Consider the following 22817-nt stretch of genomic DNA (forward strand, 5'->3'; position numbering starts at 1 on the left):
ACACGAAGGAGTAGATTAAACTCGGCTCGAAGGAAGCGCGACTAATTTCGCGAAACGCTGAGAAGAGGCAATCTTAGAGATGAGACTGAGGTGCTGTTTGTCGTGTGACAGTTCATGGGGGAGGGAGACGATGAAGCTTGGAAAATTCTGGAGAAATAGTATTCACTGTAGATTTGACGATACAGAAGATAACACGATTTACATACCATCTGATTATATTCGAGGTTTGTACTACTTATAGTGTTATACTATTTCTTGAGCATCTAGCCACATTCAGGGTTATACAGTACTTACAGCGCGTCTGACTATATTCGTAGGTACACTACTTCTGCTGGTCTGACCATATTTCAGATTGTAGTACTTACTGAGTTTCTGACTATGTTCGTGGTTATACTACTTCTTGCTGGTCTGACCATATTCAAGATTATATTACTGAGTGTCTGACTATATTCGTAGTTACACTACTTCTTGCTGTCTGACCATATTTGAGATTGTACTACTTACGGAATGTCTGACTATGTTCGCGGTTATACTACTTCTTGCTGGTCTGACCATATTCGAGATTATACTACTTACTCAGGGGCTGACTATATTCAATTTATACTTCTTGGTCGTCTGGCCATACTCGGTGTTATACTACTTCTTGAGTGTCTGACCACATTGAAGGTTATACTACTTACCGAGCGTCTGACTAAATTCGATGTTATACTACTTCTGGCTTGCCTGGCTATATTCAAACGTACACTACTACCTAGTTGTCGGGTCATATTCGAAGTTTTACTACTTTTCTATCGTCTTACCATATTCAATGTTATACTACTTGCTAGGCGTCTGACCATATTCGATGTTCTGCTCCTTATTGTATGTATGACTATATTTAAGGTTATACTACTTATGATATACACTTCTGTTATAATTATTTTTACGTTTCAACGATCCTCTTCTCAGCCAGGAAGGTGCAAAAGATAGCTAAAAATCCATCGCACCCGCAACAAAGAATACTTTCAGTACAAATACCTTGTTCTCACGACAAGAAAATGCTTATACTGCTTAAATCCGCAATGGGAAAAAACGCATTCTGCGACCGTGCAATTCTCGGTATTCTGTGCTCCGGGTATCTTCTCTGGCACTGGCGAACGAAATGGACTCGCAACTGCGAGGAAACAAACCGCCATTGTCGCAGATCGCTGACCATTCCCACGAAATCCACGATAATCTTTTTCCCCGTTGCTCGCTGGCGAACGACTCTCAGCGAGAACCATCGCTTTCACCTGGCTCGTTTGTCTTGCTTCGACCAACCGCTCGTCCCTGTACTCCCCGTTTCAGCGGTCTTATTCGTCGTGTAGCCTTTCATTCTATTCGTCGACGAAACGATACAGGCTCTTGAATGAAACGATAACATATAAGACGCGTAACGATCCGTAAATTCGGCGGCGGGGTTCATATTTTCATGGCTTTTAGCTGTTTTAGGCGAGGGGAAGAATTGGACAAATTGAATTCTAAAACAGCCAATTGAATTCTTTGACAGTTTGACAGGCATGTTAAATATGATATTAACACTTTCCCTATAGACATGAAATTTTAGAGTTCCAGTGAAGCTTTAGGCAGTAAAATGTGTCTAAAAAGGGAATTGTAGCTATGCAGCAACATAGCTATGGAGAAAATCAGTATGTACTAAAAATATGTTACTGTTATTTTGTACTAAAACAAGGCATAAAATGTTCAAAATTATCAGAAGATGCAATAAACTCAATTCAATATTTTTCTATGACTACTGCTTGTCTCCATAGTTGGGCAGTATAGAGCACTTCAGCTCTGAAGATAACTTTATTTAAACTTTCCATTGCTGTCCTAATTTCTTGAAATTTGTGTAAGAAGTACATCGTATGCGAATTGCCAAATGGACGTGTAAACTGAATGTTTTCGGCGAAAACTGTTGTCCCTAGTTGTCGAGAGACGCACAAGACAGTCAAAGAACGCGGTATCACGTTTTGCAATTGCGCATTCCACGAATCGAGGGACGAAATTATGCGAATTGGCGGAATTTCCATAAAGGAGGCCACTCCTCGGAATAGAAATTTCCGGTACCCCTATTGAATATTTAAAAATTGCCAACGAACGCCTTTTCCTATGACCGTAGAAATGCTTTGAAGAGAACTGGCCGTCGTAGATTGCGGAACAGGGGATTTTCCCCGAGATTCTGTAGATCGTGAGGTAATATCGCGGCAAACGGTGGCATTCGTCTGAAACGTGACCAATCCTGGGAAAGAATTTGATAGACGCGTTGAATTTGTCAATGTCACGAGCGATATTTTCCTCCCACTGAATTCCGAGATCCTCAGAGTAGAAATTTCACAGATTGCTGAAAGATTACCAGCCTCCCCCCTCTATTAGATCATCGAATATTGATCTCGCCGATAGTTTTTCCATCGTGAACCAGGCTACGAGGGGGGAAGATTGAGAGATAGGTCGGCTCTCCCCTGCACGCCTTCTAAAGTGCCCTTTAAGGGCATTAAGAGGGATTCTGTGTTTCCCTGGGCGGGCGTTAATGTTTATGGTGATTTATGTCGTCCTTCGTCCGCGGAAAGCCTTTCTCCAGCATCCACCAAGCTTCCATTACGGTTCTATCGGCTGGAAGAATTCGCGAGTCACTGTTAGTCATCGCTTTTCGGGGGGGATATTGGTTTGTGCGCTAGGGATTGGCTCCCGCGCAGTTTTGAATCAGGAAAGGTGACTTCTAGTGGGGTTGTCTTCGCGAGGCTAAACACGGAGAATCTAGGGAGCATCATCTTCGCTAGAAACTATTTGGATTTTATACTGATGCAGTGTGTTCGTGGTAATATGGACCAGAATTTTTCTTGCACATTTTTATTTTCGTTAAAGTATATATAAGTATATTTATATTTGCTTTAAGTAGAAGAAAAAAGGATTTTAATATTCTTCATGGGCAAGGCGGCGCCACACGTTTTTTAATATAACAGATTCAAGTATAAATCGAGTACATTATCTACACTGCACCATTAAGGGATTTAGACGATTTGCAAACTTGGGTAATGAGTTCGTGTGCATCCATAGCTAGTGCAAAGCATGAGGAGTGTGACCAACAGAGCTGGAAAATGCATTCCTGCTAATGAAAGTCACATTAAACGCCATGTGTAATCTTTTTCTTTAATCTTTACCACGAAATGTTCATTTTTGATCTTGCGTGACCTTGAAGGACATAGAGCAGATAGTTGAATTTGTCTTTCAGCCACTTTAATATCGTCTAAAAAAGTATATAGCACTCTAATAAAAAAAACTGAAGGTCAATTTTCTTTCTCAAAAAATGTAGCAAATATAAACCAGTGACGTATGCACACGAAGGACACTAAAACATCTCCCTGTTCTATTTTTTTAAAATAGCTCCAGTTTGCAAGAAAAATCTGGTTCATATTACCACGAACATTCCTGTAGAATCTTGATACTGACAGCAACGAGCTTATTACAGAGATATGCAGAATTTTTCCAGTAGCAGTGCCGCGTATATCACCCTCCAAAGAATTGCACAATTTACAGAAGTCGTTAACGCCCGAAGATTAACTTTCTCCATGAATTTCACCCCAGAATAGCGCGGTTCACCGATACGCAACTGTTCGTTGTAAAGGACCGTGTGATCTCTATTGATCTCGTCGCACGTAACTCACGCGGTCGTTCCCCCGTCGATTTATCGCTGGCCCGATTTTAATTGGCTGGGATGGGTCCACGATCCTCGTAGGAAGGACAAAAACGGGCTGCAGAATTTCTCGTTGTGCCGCGAAAGTTATATCGATCTGACGACCGTGCCCATCTCGCGGCGCGTTCAGTAGCGTACGAAGCGAGAGCGCTCTAGATTCCAACTCCCCACATTTTTTAAATAAACTTACACTGGGAATTCTATTTTTCGAAATAAACGAGACTATATCAGGATATCATTGACTTCTTATGAAAGGTGTTTTCATGAAACTATTTGTTTCGTAAAAAAATGTTCCTGGGATAATCGAGAACTAGAATCACTATATTTAAAGCGTGTATCAAATTAAATTGCTTTTTTAAGCTACCTATACTGAATGATTAAAATTGCAAACATTTTCGGGGGAGCTTCCCTTTTTCGAGGGTGGATCCAACTATAGGAAAGGGGGGTGACTACTCTGAATATTTCAGTGCTTCACAGGGTCAGCATTTTGTGTTTTTCAAGGGGAGAACTTCCAACGCTTAACCCATCGAGTAGCTTAAAAATTATATTTCTTCCTTGACTTAAGCTGGGTCTACACTACATATTATTGTAGAATACAACAAAGTCATATAACTTTTTAGAAAACAGAAAAAGACATATGTATAACATTTCATTCTTCTGTTCCCTAAAAAGTTATGTAACTTTGTATATAACACGTGGTGTAGACCCACCCTTAAGTTCACTTGATTCCACTAGATTCCAAAAATGGATGATCTGACAATTACTGTTAATTGAATCACATTTCTCAGAAATATTCAACAAATCTCAACCAGTGGTGTCCAGTTTGGACCAGTATCCACGCTACTGGGAGTCCCCTTCCCTTCTGCTCCGCCCCGAGAATCACGCTGAATGGTAAACTAAATCTCAAGGTTTAAGGAAAGATACATGCGGCCCCGCCATCGAGGCAGGAGCAGTAAATTTCCGAAACTTCGATACGCGTTCCCCTTTAGTCCCAGCCAGGATACGTCGACCTTAAAGGGTGAGGAGGATGGCGCCACTCCTAAACTCCTCCTCCTTGCTCTTCTCTGGTTTGTTTTATTTTTAATCCTGAGGGGCAGTGCTCTAGGGAGCGCGGAATAATTCGCAAAATTTCTCTACCGACGCCGAAGAACGCTTCTAGGGTCGAGATATTTTTGCTTAGCGATGAGAAGATTGTTTATCGCCCAAGAAATTGTTGGGATCGCCGTGTCTGGCTAGGTAGGAACCAGGGGGATGAAATACTGTCGGCGCAGCGTCTCGCTCGAACCCGCGGCTGGGATAATAAATGGAAAACGACGGAGGGGGGAGAAAAATTGAATGTCCTCGACGAAGATCCACAGGAGGACAATGTACTTTTTTCCGGCGTGTTCGATGTCGCTCGAGTAGACAGCCGCGCTTAAAAGGGACGTCAACTTTGAAGATTTACGTGGCGTCTGCTTGCAAGAACCGTCACGCGGGACGATGGTTGCCGTGAAAAAAGACATGATTAATCGAAAGATCTCCGAACTTCTTTGGCGCGACTTCCATGAACCCCAACTACGTTCCATAGTTGCACCTCCAGGTTCTCTCCGCATGATGGAGGCTTGTAAATTCCTCTGCGGCTACTAAAGTTTGTCACTCTGAATGTTAGGAGAGGTATGAGGCTTAAAGGAGCAAGTTAAAAGTATTGCAGACAAATAAAGACCTGGTTGGGATCAAGTACAGTGTTCCCCGGATGAGGTGATAACTGCTCCCCGGTTAATTGATACAGAATCTTTTCTATCACCGTTTCGAAAGTTTCACTGAAAAAAGCGGGAGAGTAAACTATATATAAAAATACTTTAGAGTTGAAGATATACTGCAATGATGTATTCCATTAATTAAGGTCATACTACAGACTTATTGTTCATTTTTTTAGTCCATCCTTAAGAGCTGCAGAGAACTAAGTGTTAAAGCTTCAACCTTAAAACTTCGAAAGCTCGAGCTTCACGTGATGCTTGCCTTAAAATCTCCGTCATCAGAGTTGAGCTTTAAAGCTTTGAAGGCTAAAGCTTCGTACATCAGGAATTACAAACATTCGCAACTCTCATCCCTCCGCGATAGTTGAAGAGTAACGCCTGTTAGCGCGCGAATTTAACCCTCCGTCGTCAGAATGGAATCGGAAATATTCCCTTCCCCAGTCAGAGGAGTCTGTACAGTTTCGCGAGAAGTGCCGCCATTACCATAAAATTAACCCCCAGCCCCGAAACTAGCCACTTAAACTTCCCTCGGCTGCTTCCATGGCAGGAAGATCGTCCTTCACACCTGTTAAGACGTCGCGAAGCAGCGACGTCACGGCTCGCGCGTTCGACCCGGCTGAAGATTTCGCAAGCGGAAGCGTTCGTAATTACGACGACGTCCACTCGAGAACGTCGACGATTCTTGGAGAAACTCCACTCGCGAAGCTCGAAGGAGACACGGCGCGTTTAAAACGTCAGCTGTCGCGTCGTCGCCACGAAATTATTGCCCCGTGCATTGTTCCTGTTGCCGCATGCCGGCTGCAACGGCGACGGGTCCATGGACGACTTCCGGTTCGTCGCTGCGACCAATTTTGGACGGTTAAGTTGGAAGCTGTGCACGCTGTGAATTTTCATTGCATGCAAGCTGTGCTTACTCCAGATGGGACGACTTTCCCCCGCGATTTTAATTGGGCGCTAAACTTCAACGAGGGTCAGTAGACATCGTCGAGTCGCAGGAAGTTGAGAACCACTGTTGCTGTTACTAACATTCGCTTAGGGAAAAGGAAATTATGATAAAAACGGCTGAACTAAAATGAGATTAAAATTGGAGAACAATTATCGTCGAACGTCTTGGACATACATCGAAGCAGACAAGTATCGAATCGATACTTTCTGTGGAACACTCACGAGGTCAACGAACCCAGCTATTTTTCGAGCCTGATGACAGAAATATATTTATTGATCGTCTGCAAGGATTTTAATTGGTCTCTAAGCGTTGACAAGGGTCAGTGAGCATTATCGAATCGAAGAAGTTGAGAACCACTGTTGCTGCTAGCATCCGTCTAGAAAAACCCAAAAATACGATAAAAACAGCTAAACTGGAGCGTGATCAAAATTTCAGAGCAACTGTCGTCGAACACCATATACATGTATCGAATCAAACAAACATCGAACCAGCACTTTAAGTTGAATACTCGCCAGGACAACGAACCCAGCTATTTTTTGAGTCTGATGACAGGAATATAATTATCGACCGTCCGCAAGGTACAGAGACCCGCAGCATCCCCAATGGACTCGCGTAACCTGATTACGCGGTTAGAACAGGGGAGGAAACTTTGTTCGACGCAACAAGGAACTTTTGTAAACAAGAACAGTGCGCGACGGGCAGGAGTTGATGTTAAACGCTGGAAAATCGGCTTATAAGTGTCTTAGGAGAGGATCCAGTGGAATCTCGGCTGCGTTCACTGTCGTTAAATACCCTCTTGCTATAAGCTCGGCTGCTATACTCAAATCTTGACATAACTTAAAGCAAACAAGCTCTGCCTTCGTGCGCTGCGACTTATAGTACATATAAATCAGCTTTAGAAGCATGCTTCGATATATGTTTGCCGCCAGAGGGCTGGAGGAGGTCTACGTTGAATAACAACTGTAGAGAAATTCACGCCATTCCGTGCCAATCCATTCTTTCTCGTTAACCGCAGGATTGTCGATATAGCAGCGTTCTTTTATTCAGTGGTCTCAAAGTGAAAAAACGACTAGGAGGAGGGGGAGGGTGTTGGGGGGTAGAGTGGCAACCGATAGCAGCTGGCAAGGAGATAACGTTATCTGCCTGCAACGAAATAATTCGTTTACACCTCGTTCCCCAAGCCATAGGTGTGTTCGAGTCCTACACGCTCGCGCGTTTTTACGCGATAAAAGGCCGTGATCGCGGAGCTTTATTTCGCCGTTGCACGTGTGCAACCTCAATTCCCAGCAGCGTTCATTCATCCTCACGCACGCACACCTGCTGCCAACATACCGCGCTCGAATTCCGCTTCCTATTAAGATTCAAACGCAGCTTTCCCGTTGATTTTCCATGTTCCCGAGTCCCTTTCTCAGCGGGGAATTTATTGAACGCGCGCCTCGTCACGGCAGCACTCGCGTCGCGATTTTACAGCCCCTCCCTTCCACTGTTTGATTTCGACGAACAATCGCCGCGCGTTTGCTCTCATATTTCTCTGGGACGTCAAACTATCGATGGGAAAAGAAACTTTATATGGCTGATGCAGAGGTCCCAGGATTGCCTGACAAATCTAAATGAAAGAATCTAGCTGTTATACAGGAAATGTAGTATTAATTGTCAAATACAAGATTTAAAATCCTCTCTGAAAGTGTATTTTTGAAGCGTAGAGCAAGGCAAGTCGATATCATACAAGGACGTAGGACTGATTATCAATTAACCGGGGTGAAATTGTCCATTTAACCGGGGTATAATGCGAATCAGTTTTAAATAATGAATTCAAATTTTGAATGTGCAGAACAAGGCGAGTCAAAGCTATACAAGGACGTAGAAGGATTGATTATCAATTAACCAGGGTGAAAGTGACCATTTAACCTGGGTATAATGCGAATCAGATTTAAATAGTGAATTCAAATTTTGAATGTCTGGAACAAGGCGAGTCAAAGCTACACAAGGACGTAGAAGGACTGATTATCAATTAACCGGGGTGAAATTGATCATTTTCGCGGGGTGCAATACAATTCAGTTTTAAATAGTGAATTCAAACTCAAATACTGTTTCAATATTGCGATCTTTTAAAGGGTACCTATTTCTTAACTCAAACTGAAATCATATCCAGCGACTCAAACAATACATGGCCCGAGGATATAAGTTGACCCCAGCGAAGTGCTTCACAGTCTCACAATATCCTCATTACTGTCGAGTCCACGCTGGCAAAGTCTCCTATCCCAGTCAACAATTTGTTAATCGCAGTTTCCCAAGTACTTCCAGACGCTTCTACGTTGCTACATATTCTCCCTGCCCCACTCCATCTCTCCCCCCCGCGCAGCGCGTGGAAGAAGTTTTCTCGAAAACGAGGGTCTTTCTGAAATCCACGACGAGCCCCATTCAGAAACTCGTGGGAATTTCGCCTTGGACAAGGTGGCTAACGACGTAACGTCAGCCTCGAAGTGAGACGCGAATCGGCGGGGCTCGACAATCGACAGCATGAATGACAATAAAGGGGGACGGGCTCTGGCGGAAACGGCGCAACAAGTGCAGTTGCAGCGACGACAGCTGCAGCTGCAGCCGCGCGTATCATATTAGAAATCCTGCCACATTATCCAGGCGAGTTTATTCCTCCAGAGCGTTGTTACCCCTACTCCTTCATCGACCATCTCAGCTAGAGCTGCGTGCTCTACCTCTATTGTTTATTTCGTGGATTTTCTTATCTCTCGTCTTCGGCGTCGTTGTTGCACTTCGAAGCGCCACCGAGGCTTCTCTCAGGTCTTCGCGTCTTCCATGGATTACCCGCGCGAGAGCCGAGGAGCGAGCGACTGTGTTTCCCAGGACAAACTCAATTGCTGCTCGTACAATTGTGGGACTCTAGCAAGTATTTAGATCGCTGGTAACTCGCTTTTATTTGCTGCTTGGCTAGATTTAAACACGCAGTACATTCTTGTTACATATTCGCCGAATTTTATTCGTTGAATCGCCTCATGGATTAGGGGGAGGATTTTCCTTGAAACTCTACAATCGGTTGAAATTTGAAGGAGATGAGGATTGCCTACTTTGTACACGATATATGTTCCTGATCCATCCTAAGGGATGTACATACAAAGAAAACTTAGTGTATATTTATAAGTATAATGTAAATTAGTGTACAGCTTTTTTATGAAAGCTCGATAAGCAGTGAGCAAAAAGAGTTGATGTTGCTGAAAGAAATTTAATTGCTTGCAGTGTGGGAGACATAAATCAGACTGGACGTTAATTTTGTTTTCAGCGCCGATGGCAACTACGAGGTGACCATTATGACCAAGGCGATTTTGCACCATACGGGAAAGGTCGTGTGGAAACCGCCAGCGATCTATAAATCATTCTGCGAGATCAACGTGGAGTACTTCCCCTTTGACGTGCAGACCTGCTTCATGAAGTTTGGTTCGTGGACTTACGACGGGTACACGGTGAGTAATAAGATTTCCATTTTCGTGTGGGTAATTAATCACCGTCCCAACATTTACTCGCGCGAACTGTTCAGGCGACAACTTTGTCTTTCGTCGTAAGAAACTCGATTGTTTGACCAATTGCAAGATTCACTAAGAACAAATGAAGGTTGAGTAGTTAAGGAGGTGCTTCATCTTGCAGGCCTAGCAGAATAAGTGAGCTTAAAATTTATCTACTCAAGTTACTATTAAGTAAAATATTACTGTCTTCCATGGGGTTGCTAACAATTTTGTCAGACTCGAGAACCTGCTGAACTAAAGGCTCCCAAGAGCAAGTCTGCAGAATTGTATTTGAGAAAATCGATCATTTTTCGATCCCCAGAACGGTCGTCCATCTCCACCTTTGTACCTCCTGTGGGCCCGATAAGACGTCTCTTTTAACGCGTCGAGACTTATCGTCGTTCGCGTAAGTCACCCCTGAAAATACAGTGTCTTCCAGATAAACGGGCTTCACTGCAGCATCGACATTCCACTTACGCCCCCCAATATTTTTCGCGAGGTTGTGAAGGCACGCGCCTGTCCATCGTTCCTCTCCTTTTTTCCAACAATTTTTTTTATCCTATTGCTCGACCGTCATAAAGTTGGGTCATATAGGAATTCCTGTTTGCGGTGAAACGATCTCCCTTTGCATTAAACATTTCAGGATGGTAAATTTTTACGCGGGCACTGCGTAAAATTGGCATCGTGGCTGGCCATGGTTGACGTAAAAGTTTACGCTGAGTAAAACTGTTATTTGTCCTCGACTTTTCGGTCGTATATCTCCGCCATCAGGAAATCAATATAATTTACGCGCTCCAGAGGATCCTGTAAAAAAATTTGATCGCAACTGCACCCCCTCCCTTACCATGTCAATTGAGCGGAACGCTGCACAGCTTTTTTATGTGCTCTTCATCGTCACTCACGTTTCGATTGCTCTGTTTCCAAAGAAGGTGGGATCTGGCACGAGGATTCCTGCTTTGGAAGCTACAAGAGAAAAGGAAATACACAGAACGAGCATTTTAACCTTAAGAGTATTGAAAAGGGTCTCAAACCCACCACCAGAAAAGTAGATTATTTAAGCTGCTTTCTTCCTGTGAAAAGTTCTCAAAAAATTATTTAGATTCTTACACATCTTTTAATTTTAATAATATTTAAAGTTCCACGTTGAAGAAGTGTGGCTTTGAGGAACTACCCCTATAAGCTCCTCCATGACGACTTAGTATTTTAAATATATTGAAGGCCGAAGAATTTTGGGAACCCTTTTTGCTGATTAGAGCGTGAAAAACGGGTTAAGGATTGATCGAATTGTTTTCTCCAACGGGAATAGACGCCAGGCAAACAATTCCTCGAAGGAAAAAGCTCGCGAACTGCGTTACAATGCTCCCAAGATATGCAAGAATGCATCAATGGAACGTAGATTTCGTTCTCCCCAGGATGCAGTTTTTCCTCGAAGCGGACGTGCACGTGCCTTCCTCTGCTGACTGGATTTATTACATTTATATTTCACTTGCGCGTTTCCATCTTGCTCCGTCTGTCATTGTGGTGCCCGCGGTTCTATTTATTCATCGCATTCGGGAGCGCCACTTCTCTTTATTTTCGGGAGGGGGGCTTCAACTGGAAACGAGGCTAAACGTGTATGGGGTTCGATGAAAATTCTTTGATAGGGATTTCTGGATGAAGTTAGAAACGTATTCTTTTAGTGAGTAGAGGATGGGAACCTTATTCACCCAGACCTAATATGTTATTTGGTAGATTGCGAGAATCTACGAGAACTCTCAAACGAGCAGCCATTGTGTAAATCCACCTCGAGCCAATCACAATTTTGGCAACCAGGACTGATCAGAGGTCAGGAAAATATTGGAATCCTTGAACGACCAATCACCTCACAGACCCATCGCCATCTCGGTTCAGTCGCAATCTCAGAAGACTTTAAATTCCTCGGATGACCGATGACGTCACGGCTGCGGTCACATGTCGACAGCGGTTCAGGTATTCCACAGGGGATTGATCGCATTACGAGTCTGGTCATATTTCGAGTCAGGTTCGGTTACAGATAAAGTATTCCTTAAGAGACCGATCGCGTCATAAATTCTGCCGTCCCACTTTGCCTGAATTCCCTTCCAAGCAACAATTTTCTGAAGCATACAACCGACGAAAAAGTGTATTCCCTCTTGTAGCATAACAGTTTCGTTTAGATACCGAAACCTATTATAATGCCTCTGTTTGAAGTTGAACATTGATATTTGAAAATGTTTGACGTTTGAAGTAGCGATAAAAAAGATATAATCATCAACGCGTGACTTTCTTCACTCGTAACGCTGTGATGTATGGAAGAGTTTGTTCTGTTTTCTTAAGTTGTTTGAACTCTGAAACTGTGGCCCAGAGAAGTCACAATTTCCAGCATATAGAAATGATTTAATCATAAATCCAGTATTAGCGATATGAAATATGGTTGAGTTTGTAGCGTTTGACCGAGTTGTATGATGTTTGATTGCTTTCATGTGGAACTTCCTTTCCAAAATTCCAAGTTCATGAGCTAATTCGCTCCTTTTAAGACGTCTCTGTCTGCACTGGCATCGCTACGTTTTCTAATCGATCGCGCTCGACCCTCTTCGCTCGTCAAACTCGATCAAACCCGTGTCAACTCTGATTCGCCAAATCGAGTCAGAAGTTGGCACGCTTTCAGACTAACCCAATTTCTTGAAGGCAAAGTTAAGTGCAGCGATTCTCGAGTCGGCGGGTGCATTTTCTGTTCCTCAATAAACTCCGAGCATGGAATATAAATGAGCCTGACAGGACTCATAGAATCGCCGTTAAACTATCTCGGAGCGGTGCCGTGACGAGGTCAGGGGAAGCGTTACTTCAACTTTTCAGGCCGCGTCTAAACTATTTATTACGTTGAGAAGTTACGTTGACAGTTCTCTATTCCCCAGTGTTTTTCTTTCATTCCTTTCCGCCTTGTCGTTGCGAATCCCTCGAGCATCTGGATTCTAAAGCATCCGAACGCCACCCCCGCGCCCCGTCCCACGGAATAATTCAAGCTGGTGCAGAGCCACCGCAAATCTCCGATGAATTACTTAACCGATCGCGCGGCACGCTGGTCTTTGCTAAATTGCACGTGACAGAAATATCGTTCCGAGGCGAGCGTGTCTTAGCGTTCTTTATAGATTCATACGTGTGTCCAACCGCATTCTATCTCTTCACTTGTCACGGCCCGCTTTATCCTGTACTCAGCGCGATTAAATTTTCCAACCTGCTCCCTTCCTCCTTCCCCAACCAGGGAAAGTCACTTTGCGCGTCAGCCGTTTAGAGCGACATTCCACTTTCGAGGACGCCCTATAAATACGTTTTGAAGGGTCTCCAGCGAGCAAGAAGCGCGGAAGAGGCAAGCGAGAATGAGGTTGAAGGGACATCTTGCAGGTTCCTCTTCCAGGACAACGCTTATCGACAAGCCACCATAATTGATCGACTCCATTTAGCTTCGAAACGTCCGTCTCTGTGCCTTCCCCAGTCTTAAACGTCTCCTTCCTTGGAAGCTACTTCCGCTAGGAATGTTTCATGCCCTCGGTTCTACAGACATATAATCTCTCGATACTGGTGAAATGCGGTGGCTGGCATCGGCAAAACGTCACGACTCATCGGAGCCGTCTTTAAAGGGTCTTCTCCCATCGCCAAAGAACTCCTGACGGTTTCTTCCTTACGCCTTGTCTCTTCGCGAGCTCTCATCCCGAATTTCCCATTGAACTCCTTCGTCGAAGACGTCATCGCAATATGAGGATTGGTAGCTGGCGAAATCCTGCTTGATTTCCAGTTGACTGTGGGTAGCCTGGGCTTCCTGGGGAGCCAATCCATCTGCAAACGTTTTTCGATATCCACAGCCTTCTGTGGAGGAACGTGGGAGAGAAGAATAATTCCACGAGAACGGCAGACACACAGGAGCGCCAGCCTCCTGGAAATCCTTCTTACTTCCTGTGCGGCGTCGATGACCTAGGACCTCCAGATTTGTCCCAACCCGACAAATCCACCTGTCCGTGGATTTCGCCGCCGAGTAACCATTGCGGGAATAAATCCTGCGTCTGGAACGATAAACCCCGTGGACTCGATGGCTGTGGGTACCCTCTCGGACATGGCTTTTCGGCTTCCACGTTTTGCTTCTGGCTTCTTCGGTTTTGCGGTGAACTTCGACTCCTTGGGGATTTTAGAGAGCATATACTGGTGGGTCCTAGTGGCAAGGATTATTAAGTACTTCTGCCTATTCCTCTGAATACGATCTGAGGTCCGAAAGGTGGATTGTGCATGGTGCATATTCTTTAAATTCAATTTGGAATAAACTTTCTTCTAGCCAAGATGACAGGTGAAGTCATTTGAATCTACCCTGGTGATTTCTTTAAGGACGAGGACCTTACCTCTCTGTTACATTCAATATTCTTTTAAAGATTGAAGGTTTAAGTCTGACTCCTCAATCTATAGAGGTTCTGGAGAACATGTACTCTAGCCAATGGATCCTAATAACGAGAATGTTTAAGTACTCTTGGATATTCCCCGAAATATCGAACTGTGCATCACTTGATCAGAATATAGAGGCACTCCAGTACCACTAACAGAACGATCCTTTGAAATCAGATCCTATGAGCTACCTATATCAATAACAGTGTATAACATATTTCCAGGAATAAAACCAAGGATACTAGGCCACTCCTTGAAAGCTCCTCCCGCGTTCTTACGTTTCTTGCAATCGCAGACCGCAGCTCGTTACCTTTAACCGTTGATTCCCGACAAAGGAATCAGAGGACATCCGAGTTGAAGCTTGACCTACTTAGACGTATCGTCGTCGTTTTCTTTATTTCTTCCAAGAGGTCAATCGTGGACCAACAAGTCTTCCAGAGGACGGATAATCATCGAAACGTTTCCCCTTGGATGACCTTCAGAATCTTCATCCAGGGTGCATTGTCATCCACTATCCAATATCCAAGACCTGTTTCATCGGTCTGGCTGCGAAAGAGAAACGCAAAGGCGAAAGGGGAGAAGGGGAGGAAGTGGATAACGGGTAGGGCTGTGGTTAACGAGCGGCGATCTCCTCGCGAAGCTGTCGAAAGGTTTTAAAAGCGGTCCAGGAGGATCAACGGGCATCCTGCGGGTAGCGGAAGTTCGATCGGAGAGAGAGATTTGGCTCTACTCGTCGGAGTTTATCCTCGTTCCTGGATTCAGCAAAGAAAGCCCGCCACCCATTAGAGGTATCCAATTTCTTCCCTTCCCTCGGCGCCATCTTACCCCGACTTTTCTTCAGCCTTCCCTTATTTCTTCCTCTACGTTCTTTTTTCAAACAATCGCCGCAGTTCTGTGGAAAATGGAATGGAAGTCTCTCCATTGGAGTTAGATAGACTCTGTACACGAAAGGGGACCTATAGGGCACTTCAAATGGCGCAGCTACATGGGTGTTCTCAGGCACACATGGCTAGAAGTATGCGTTCCGCTAAATGGCGAGTCGAGGTCCAGCTACGACCTTCACAAACACAACTAAGAATGAAGATCCATACAGAAATTGTCCTTCGCTGTTGCGTTATTTTTGGCTGAAGTGTCCCTCATTTCCCAGTTATTACGCGCCGTCTTAAACACCCTTGTTATCCATCGCCCCCAGGTCCCGCTTAAACTCTCAGGCACGTACACGCGCTCGGGTCTACGTAACCCTCTGTCAAACGGTTCCTGTTGACTAATGCTCCTTGTCTGAGGCCTCAATTGGATCGGTACTCCAACGCGCAATAATCCTCGAACCAAATACCCGTCTCTTTCGCTACTTTGTACGCTCGACGAGCATCGTTTACCAGCAGAGATCGATCGCTAACGCTGAACGATTCTCCCGCAGGTGGACCTACGGCACCTGGCCCAGACAGAGGACTCGAACCGCATCGAAGTCGGCATCGACCTGACCGACTACTACATCTCCGTCGAGTGGGACATCATAAAAGTGCCTGCCGTGAGGAACGAGGCGTTCTACATATGCTGCGAGGAGCCCTACCCGGACATCGTGTTCAATATCACCCTGCGCCGTAAGACCCTCTTCTACACGGTGAACCTGATCATACCGTGCGTGGGCATATCTTTCCTCTCGGTGCTGGTGTTCTACCTGCCGAGCGACAGCGGCGAGAAGGTGTCGCTCTCGATCTCGATCCTGCTGTCCTTGACGGTGTTCTTCCTGCTGCTCGCCGAGATCATACCGCCCACGTCGCTGACAGTGCCGTTGCTTGGGAAGTACCTGCTGTTCACGATGGTCCTGGTCACCCTGTCCGTGGTGGTGACGATCGCCGTGCTGAACGTGAACTTCCGCTCGCCCGTTACCCACCGCATGGCCAAGTGGGTGCGGGTCGTGTTCATCCAAGTGTTGCCGCGGTTCCTTCTGATCGAGAGGCCGAAGAAGGACGACGACGACGAGGACGAGGACGACGGGAGGAACGGCGGCGTCATCGGCGGCGTGAACGGCGACGAACCTGTCGATGACGACGACGACGACGACGACGTCGAGGCGTCCAACGGGAAGCCGACCGAGGGCATGCTCACCGATGTGTTCCATGTTCAAGAGACTGATAAGTACGACTCGTACTATGGCAAGAGGTTTAGCGGGGAGTACGAGATTCCCATGCATGGGCTGCCACCCACCGCGACCAGGTACGACCTTGGTGCCGTGGCCACCGTCGGCGCCGTGGCTACCGTTGGCCACGTCGCGCCCTGCTTCGACGAGCCCCTGCCCTCGCTGCCACTGCCGGGGGCTGACGACGACCTCTTTGGCCCGGCCAGTCCCGCTTACGTGCACGAGGACGTCAGCCCCACCTTCGAGAAGCCCCTGGTACGCGAGATCGAGAAGACCGTCGACGACGCCAGGTTCATCGCGCAGCACGCCAAGAACAAGGACAAGTTTGAGAGCGTGAGTATCCCTGTTTTTTTAGATTCCATTTTTTTTTTAGAAATTTTTAGATATTTTAGACGTCTAGGTATATCGTAGAGATAAATTGACTATGCACAGTGGGTAGTCGGTTCCTGGATAGCCTGGTAATTTTAAATTAGAGGGAGTTTCTCTTATCTGGGGTATTGAGGTGCAATAAACCGGGGAAATCGTGAAGCACGTATTCATGTTGTTTTCAGTATTTTAAGTGAACAGAGAGTAGTGGTGAGGATAATTCCACGTCGACTGAATCAAAACACTAATTTATTCATAACGAGTTAGTACTGAATATTTCATTTCTGACATCAATTTTGTTGCTATTGTCTGCCGTTTACTTCGACCTAGACCTGATGCAGTATTTGAGACCAAACCTTCTTCGTTCAAAATAGCTCCAAATTGTTGTAAATATACGGATGATCATTTACTCGGAGAAAATTATCAATCAACTCTTCTGCCTTGGATATTGATCAGTGCGGCTAGCCCTCTGAATTTCTGCTCATTGTTTCACTGCATCCATTATTCTATATTCCTCCCTCGTTTTCGTAATCTGATAAAACTGGGACTACTGTATCGTGACGGAAGCTTTGCTCCCAGGTCGTTGGGCGAAGTTGAACTGGTAAAAAAATCTCGTCAGAGATCGATACTCCATTTGGAAAAGTAGAACAGGCCGCGTGTGAAATAATAAAAGCGTGTTCCTTTGTACTCGCGGGGAAAGGATATCAAGCGGAAGAGGCGAGGCGTTCAGCTGATCGAAAGAACCGCTCTTTAATCTTTACGAGTAATCCGCGTCATGGGATCGGTAATGGACCGTGCAAATCACGGCGAATCGACCGAGCCAGAGCTGTGATTACGGAGCAACGGTCACGGTTACAGGTCGGGTCAGCGAAAGCAAATTATAACGAATCGGCGTTGTAGGAGTCGTGATGTGAAACCCGATAAGGTGGCGGCAGTAGTATCGGATCGTATTAATCAGCCCTAAGCGCCCGGGGGATCCGATTACTGTTAATAGCTCCGCCTCTGTTTGCCTAGCGCCGTTCCATTCGTCTCGGTTTCTCGTCTTCCAAGTCGAATATCAGCGTAGGACGACCTCTGCTCGCCAGGGAACTTTAAATTGAATCGTCTGAAATTATCATTCCCTGCACGCACGAGCCACATAAAGCTGCTCTCACCCTGGATCACATCGCCAATCATCAGGAAGCTTCCAAAGAACCCAGACGAAGTGTTGCCTTAATTCCACTCGGCTACCAGGGAATCAGTTAACACTTCTCGCTGTCCAAAATACCAGCAAGTCCAGGCAGCAATTTCGTCACAACCACTTTGTCGTAAGCCCTAGAGAAGCCATCGTTTCCCGAATCAATCCCATTACACTCACACGGAAATCCCAATCGGGCTGGATAGCCGTCGTTACCACTCGACGAACATTTTCCCATTCGACTCATCTCGCCATCGATTCGCAAGCATTGGATTCCAACGAGCATGTCTCGCCAGAGACTCTGGCTCCCTGGCGCAGGGATTCTAATTAAAATTGCGATTCCCCTAGGTGGTGTCCAGTCGCGGGTTGAATGAGGGAAAAACGAGACGCGCGACTGTGGAACAAAGGCATGGCGGAATTCTTTGAGGGTGACAGGCGAGTGGTTAGCGTATTATTAGTTGGGCAAGCCTCTTTACCGCCGCCGACACGTTTTCGTCTTGCTGTGAATAGGCGAGTTAAGCACTGCCACGCTTTGACTCGACGCAAAGACCCTGGCACGCTTCGCCTCGAAGGAAGAGGAACGCAGACTCCGATAAGCTGGTTGAAAGTCAGCCGCGATCGTTTCTCATCGATCTTCCTGACGACGCTGTCCCGCGGAAGCTGTACTGTCTCGGCTACCTGTTAAAGTTACGACCCGTGCTTCCTCGACCAGGGATTCGCCTGTTGGGGAATCGTAAGGCTGTACAAACCGTGACGCGATTTTCTACTGCGGAATTGAAACTGAGACAACGCTGCTGTGTTGCACACGTATTACGGCAGACATTCTTTCTTCGCGGTGTACCCTAAAAGACGTGAAAGGCGACCAGTTCATTGCTATAAAGCACAGTATTGCATTTCATATGTCTGACTATAGACGTGGTTATACTCCTTGCTGAATGTCTGAATATATTCAACGTTATACTACTTGGCAGTCGTCTGAACATGTTCGGGGTTCTACTACTTGCAGCTGGTCTGACCATGTTCGGGGTTCTACTACTTGCAGCTGGTCTGACTATATTCAAGGTTGTACTACTTACGCGATGTCTGTAAACATTCGAGCTTACACTACTTGCTAGATGTACGATCATGTTCGAGGTTATACTACTCGAAGATTGTCTGATCATATTCGTGTTTGTACTACTTGCTGAATGTCTCACTGTATTCGAGATTATACTACTCATAGAATATATGACCACGTTTGAATTATACTACTTGAATGATGTCAGACTAAATTCGAATTTATACTACTAGCTGGATATCGATCTCCTGTTTTAGCACATGGTTTCTATGGCGGCCAAGCTATGGAATAGGTGCTCTTAGTATAGCTAACCTCAGTTAAGCTCGAGACACGCTTGAAAATAGAAAATTCTGGATATTGCTTCGGACGTATCCTCCGCTTGGGAACCGCGTTTCGATATTAAAACATTTGTCTGCAGCTACACTAAATTCGATCGAATTTATACTTCCTGTTTCATATTTTCGTGAAATCTTTAAGTCTGGCACAGTTTCTGACTGTGTGACTTTAACTTTGAGACTTTCCAATCCAGACATCACATGTCGGCTTCGTTTCTCCGCGTTTAGTACTAAGACGTTGACAGTAAAAGACGAAGGATCGCGGAAGTTGGCGTTCTTACCTGCTACTTTAACGAACAACTTCGTCAGAAAACGACGAACTGACGGAAGTTGGAGAGTCGATGTTTCGACACAGCGAAGCTAGAGGGGTTGAGCTAGGGTGGGATGACGGTATGCTATGATAGTTGCAAACTCCAATGTAGTTTTTAGCACACTTTATAGTTAGTTGGCCGGGGCGAGAGCCGAAGTTCGTCCTGCGCAACTTCGACAGCCGAAAATATGATAATTCGCCCGGCGGCAGAGCCCCCTGTCTCCTAGAAAGTGTCGCGACTGAGAGGAGGGGAATATCGTTTTTGTTTTAACGAGACCCTTAGAGTAACGGCGCTATTATTACACTCTACGCTCCACTTTTCCGATATTACGGACGTGTTTTATGAAACTCGAGCGTAAAAAGGGTGCTATCAATGTTGGCGCTCTGAAAACGCGAACAGCTACCTCCTCCCTACTGTGTCCCTCTTCTCCCTCCGTCTCCTCGTTAGTTCCCGCGGCTAAAATTTAATCGATCACTCGTTCGCGGGAAGCACTTCTCGTAGACGACGTTACTTCGAAAAGTTACGTCGAATATGGATCTATTCCTTGCAAGAGCAGCCATTATAAGCGTTATGAAAGCTCAATCATAGGTTATAAAGGTTAAGAAACATATAGACCAATAATGATTTTATAAAACATAAGAAATGTATTAAATTATATGCGAGGAAATGGCCTTTTAATCTCTTAAGTGTGTACACAAGTTTGGCTGATTTACCTCGGCTTTCGGCCAATGCCCGCAGCATATGCGGGCACACTTTCGCTTTTTATTATCGCGTTCTATTATTTATCACTTCGTTGCACGCTATCTATGGTAGTTCAGCTCTATAAAAAGTGTGTATCGTGCACTCAGCGCTTTATATGTTGCCAGGATTTGCTTTATAGTAGAACGGATTATAGTAGATTGAAATGAACGGAAACATTTCACCGCTCTTTATTAGAATTACGTCTAATGAAACTTTACGACAGCTACAAAAAAGTAGGGGATGGAGTATCGCGGAGAAACTAGATTTCGGCCGTCAGACTCGATTTGCAAGTACTATCAGCCGCTATCAGGCACAGTTATCTTGAACGACAACGCATAACTCTCGGTCGACCTGCGCCCCACCGGAGCCAAGTCGGGGTTCCTGGCCAAATTCAATCTACCCAGCATAGAGATCTCGAGTCACGATCACGGAGGCGGCTCGATTTCCGCGAGCTGGTTGCGTCAACCGTCCACTTCCTGTCGCTTCGTGGAAGCCAAGCCTTGGTTGCTGGAGGCTCCCGCCATAAATTATCGACTCGAACCGTCTGTCCGAGAACGCACTGCGGCGTAGTTCCGCTCGCCTGCCAAATGTGTCCCCGTGCTTACGCCAATGCATGCGTGCCAGATCGGTGAAAACGCGACCCACCGACCGGCATTCCCCTGTTTTCGTCGACGTCAACGAGCACTCTGCCTTCGTTCCCGCGAGCCTGCGTAGTTAACACTATTCCTCCGCTTCTGACGACTCTGACAGGCGTGAGATCAGAGTTTTAAGGAAACATCGATAATTTCGTGTAGGATTCGTCAAGTGGGGCTTCAAGTTCAAAAGTTTAATGTGCCTATAACTGAAGTACTGCAAGTGGAGTTGGATCGGTTTCTCTTTTGTTCGTGGTCTGACAATGTTCAAGGTTGTACTACTTGGCGGCTGTTTGACCATATTTACGGTTATACTACTAGTTGACTGTCTGACCATACTTGAGGTTGTACTACGTGCTGAGTCTGACTATATTTCAGATATCACTACTTGCTGAATGCCTGACCACACTCAAGGTTGTACTACTTACCTGCTGTCTCACTATATTCGTAGTTATACTACTTTTCAATCGTCTGACCATATCTAAGGTTCTACTACTTGTCGGGTGTCTGACCATATTTAGAGTTATACTACTTGCTGCAAGTCTGACTATATTTCAGGTTGTGCTACTTGCTGAGTGTCTGGCTATATCTGAGACAATACTACTTGCTGAATGTCTGACCATATTCAAAGTTGTACTACTTGCCGGGCGTCTGACCATATTTAGAGTTATACTACTTGCTGAAAGTCTGACTATATTTCAGGTTGTGCTACTTGCTGAGTGTCTGGCTATATCTGAGACAATACTACTTGCTGTTTGTCTGACCATATTCGAAGTTGTACTACTTGTCTGCCGTCTGACAATATTCGAAGCTATACTGTTTGCTGGGTGTCTAGCCATGTTTGACAAACTGTCTTCATTTCCTCTAATGATTGAATCGTATATGCCCAAGGGGACCGTAAAACCGCGCAGCTACTCTGAAACCCGAGCCGCAAACCGTCGAGGAATTAACTGTTTCGCGATCCGTTTGACCGCCACAGAACGAGTGTTTCGAGCGGATTTCACGGGCGGACAGGTCAGTTGGCTGAACTCGTAACTTTCAGGAACCAGACGCGTCGTCCGCTGCGTCGACGAATTCGTTAAGCCCCGTCACTCGCCTGTTTGAAAGCACATTTTCGCGTTCGATTCGTCGAACACAGACGAACTTAACCCAGGCCAACCGCGACGCGTTTTGAACCACAGGTACCTTTACGCTGTTGAAATGTCCCATGCAAGAGGGCAGAAAAAAATCAAACTTAACGCTGTTAACACGCCAGCCGAAGAGGGAAAGTCATGACCCAATGGCAGCGCATTCGTTTCGAGGACTGTGCAAACCAGGCCATGCTATGGCGTAGGCTTAGGCTCGTCATAGATCACACGAACGCAGATGTCTGTGTGCACAGAGTGGAGGCGTTGACTGGTAGTATTAATAAGTAAACGCTTGAGACTGTTTACGCTCTGAATTGCGTTCGTACGAATTACGCGCTACTCCATTTATGGCTGTAATAATGTAGGAGTTTAAGGGCGTCATTCTCACCTGCCTTTCTGATATCAATGTACGTATGATAAAAGTCTTCGATCGAACGATACGCAGACATTCGCTTCGAATCCACCCTCGAAGCAAGGTCGAAGATACGAGCGCTGTTTAAGGGTTCCATAAAATCCTCCCTCTGTCGCTCAGGAAATGTGTTTAGCTCGATCAGAAGCCAGCCCGTGATCTCGAGACATTTTTGAATGTAAATGGCT

The 22817-nt window shown here is 45.5% G+C and overlaps 1 protein-coding gene across 1 annotated transcript in view; it reads left to right on the forward strand.

Annotated features, from left to right (window-relative positions):
- The window catches only part of Nachralpha1 (nicotinic acetylcholine receptor alpha1), a 138807-nt gene that overhangs the window by 112939 nt on the left and 3051 nt on the right, over positions 1 to 22817 (forward strand). Inside the window, exons 5-6 of the mRNA XM_076382592.1 lie at positions 9690 to 9870; positions 15752 to 16807. Coding sequence (XP_076238707.1) covers positions 9690 to 9870; positions 15752 to 16807 — 1237 coding nt within the window. The remainder of the gene's footprint in view (positions 1 to 9689; positions 9871 to 15751; positions 16808 to 22817) is intronic.

This window comes from Calliopsis andreniformis, chromosome 7, assembly GCF_051401765.1.
Source record: "Calliopsis andreniformis isolate RMS-2024a chromosome 7, iyCalAndr_principal, whole genome shotgun sequence".
NCBI classification, from domain to species: domain Eukaryota; kingdom Metazoa; phylum Arthropoda; class Insecta; order Hymenoptera; family Andrenidae; genus Calliopsis; species Calliopsis andreniformis.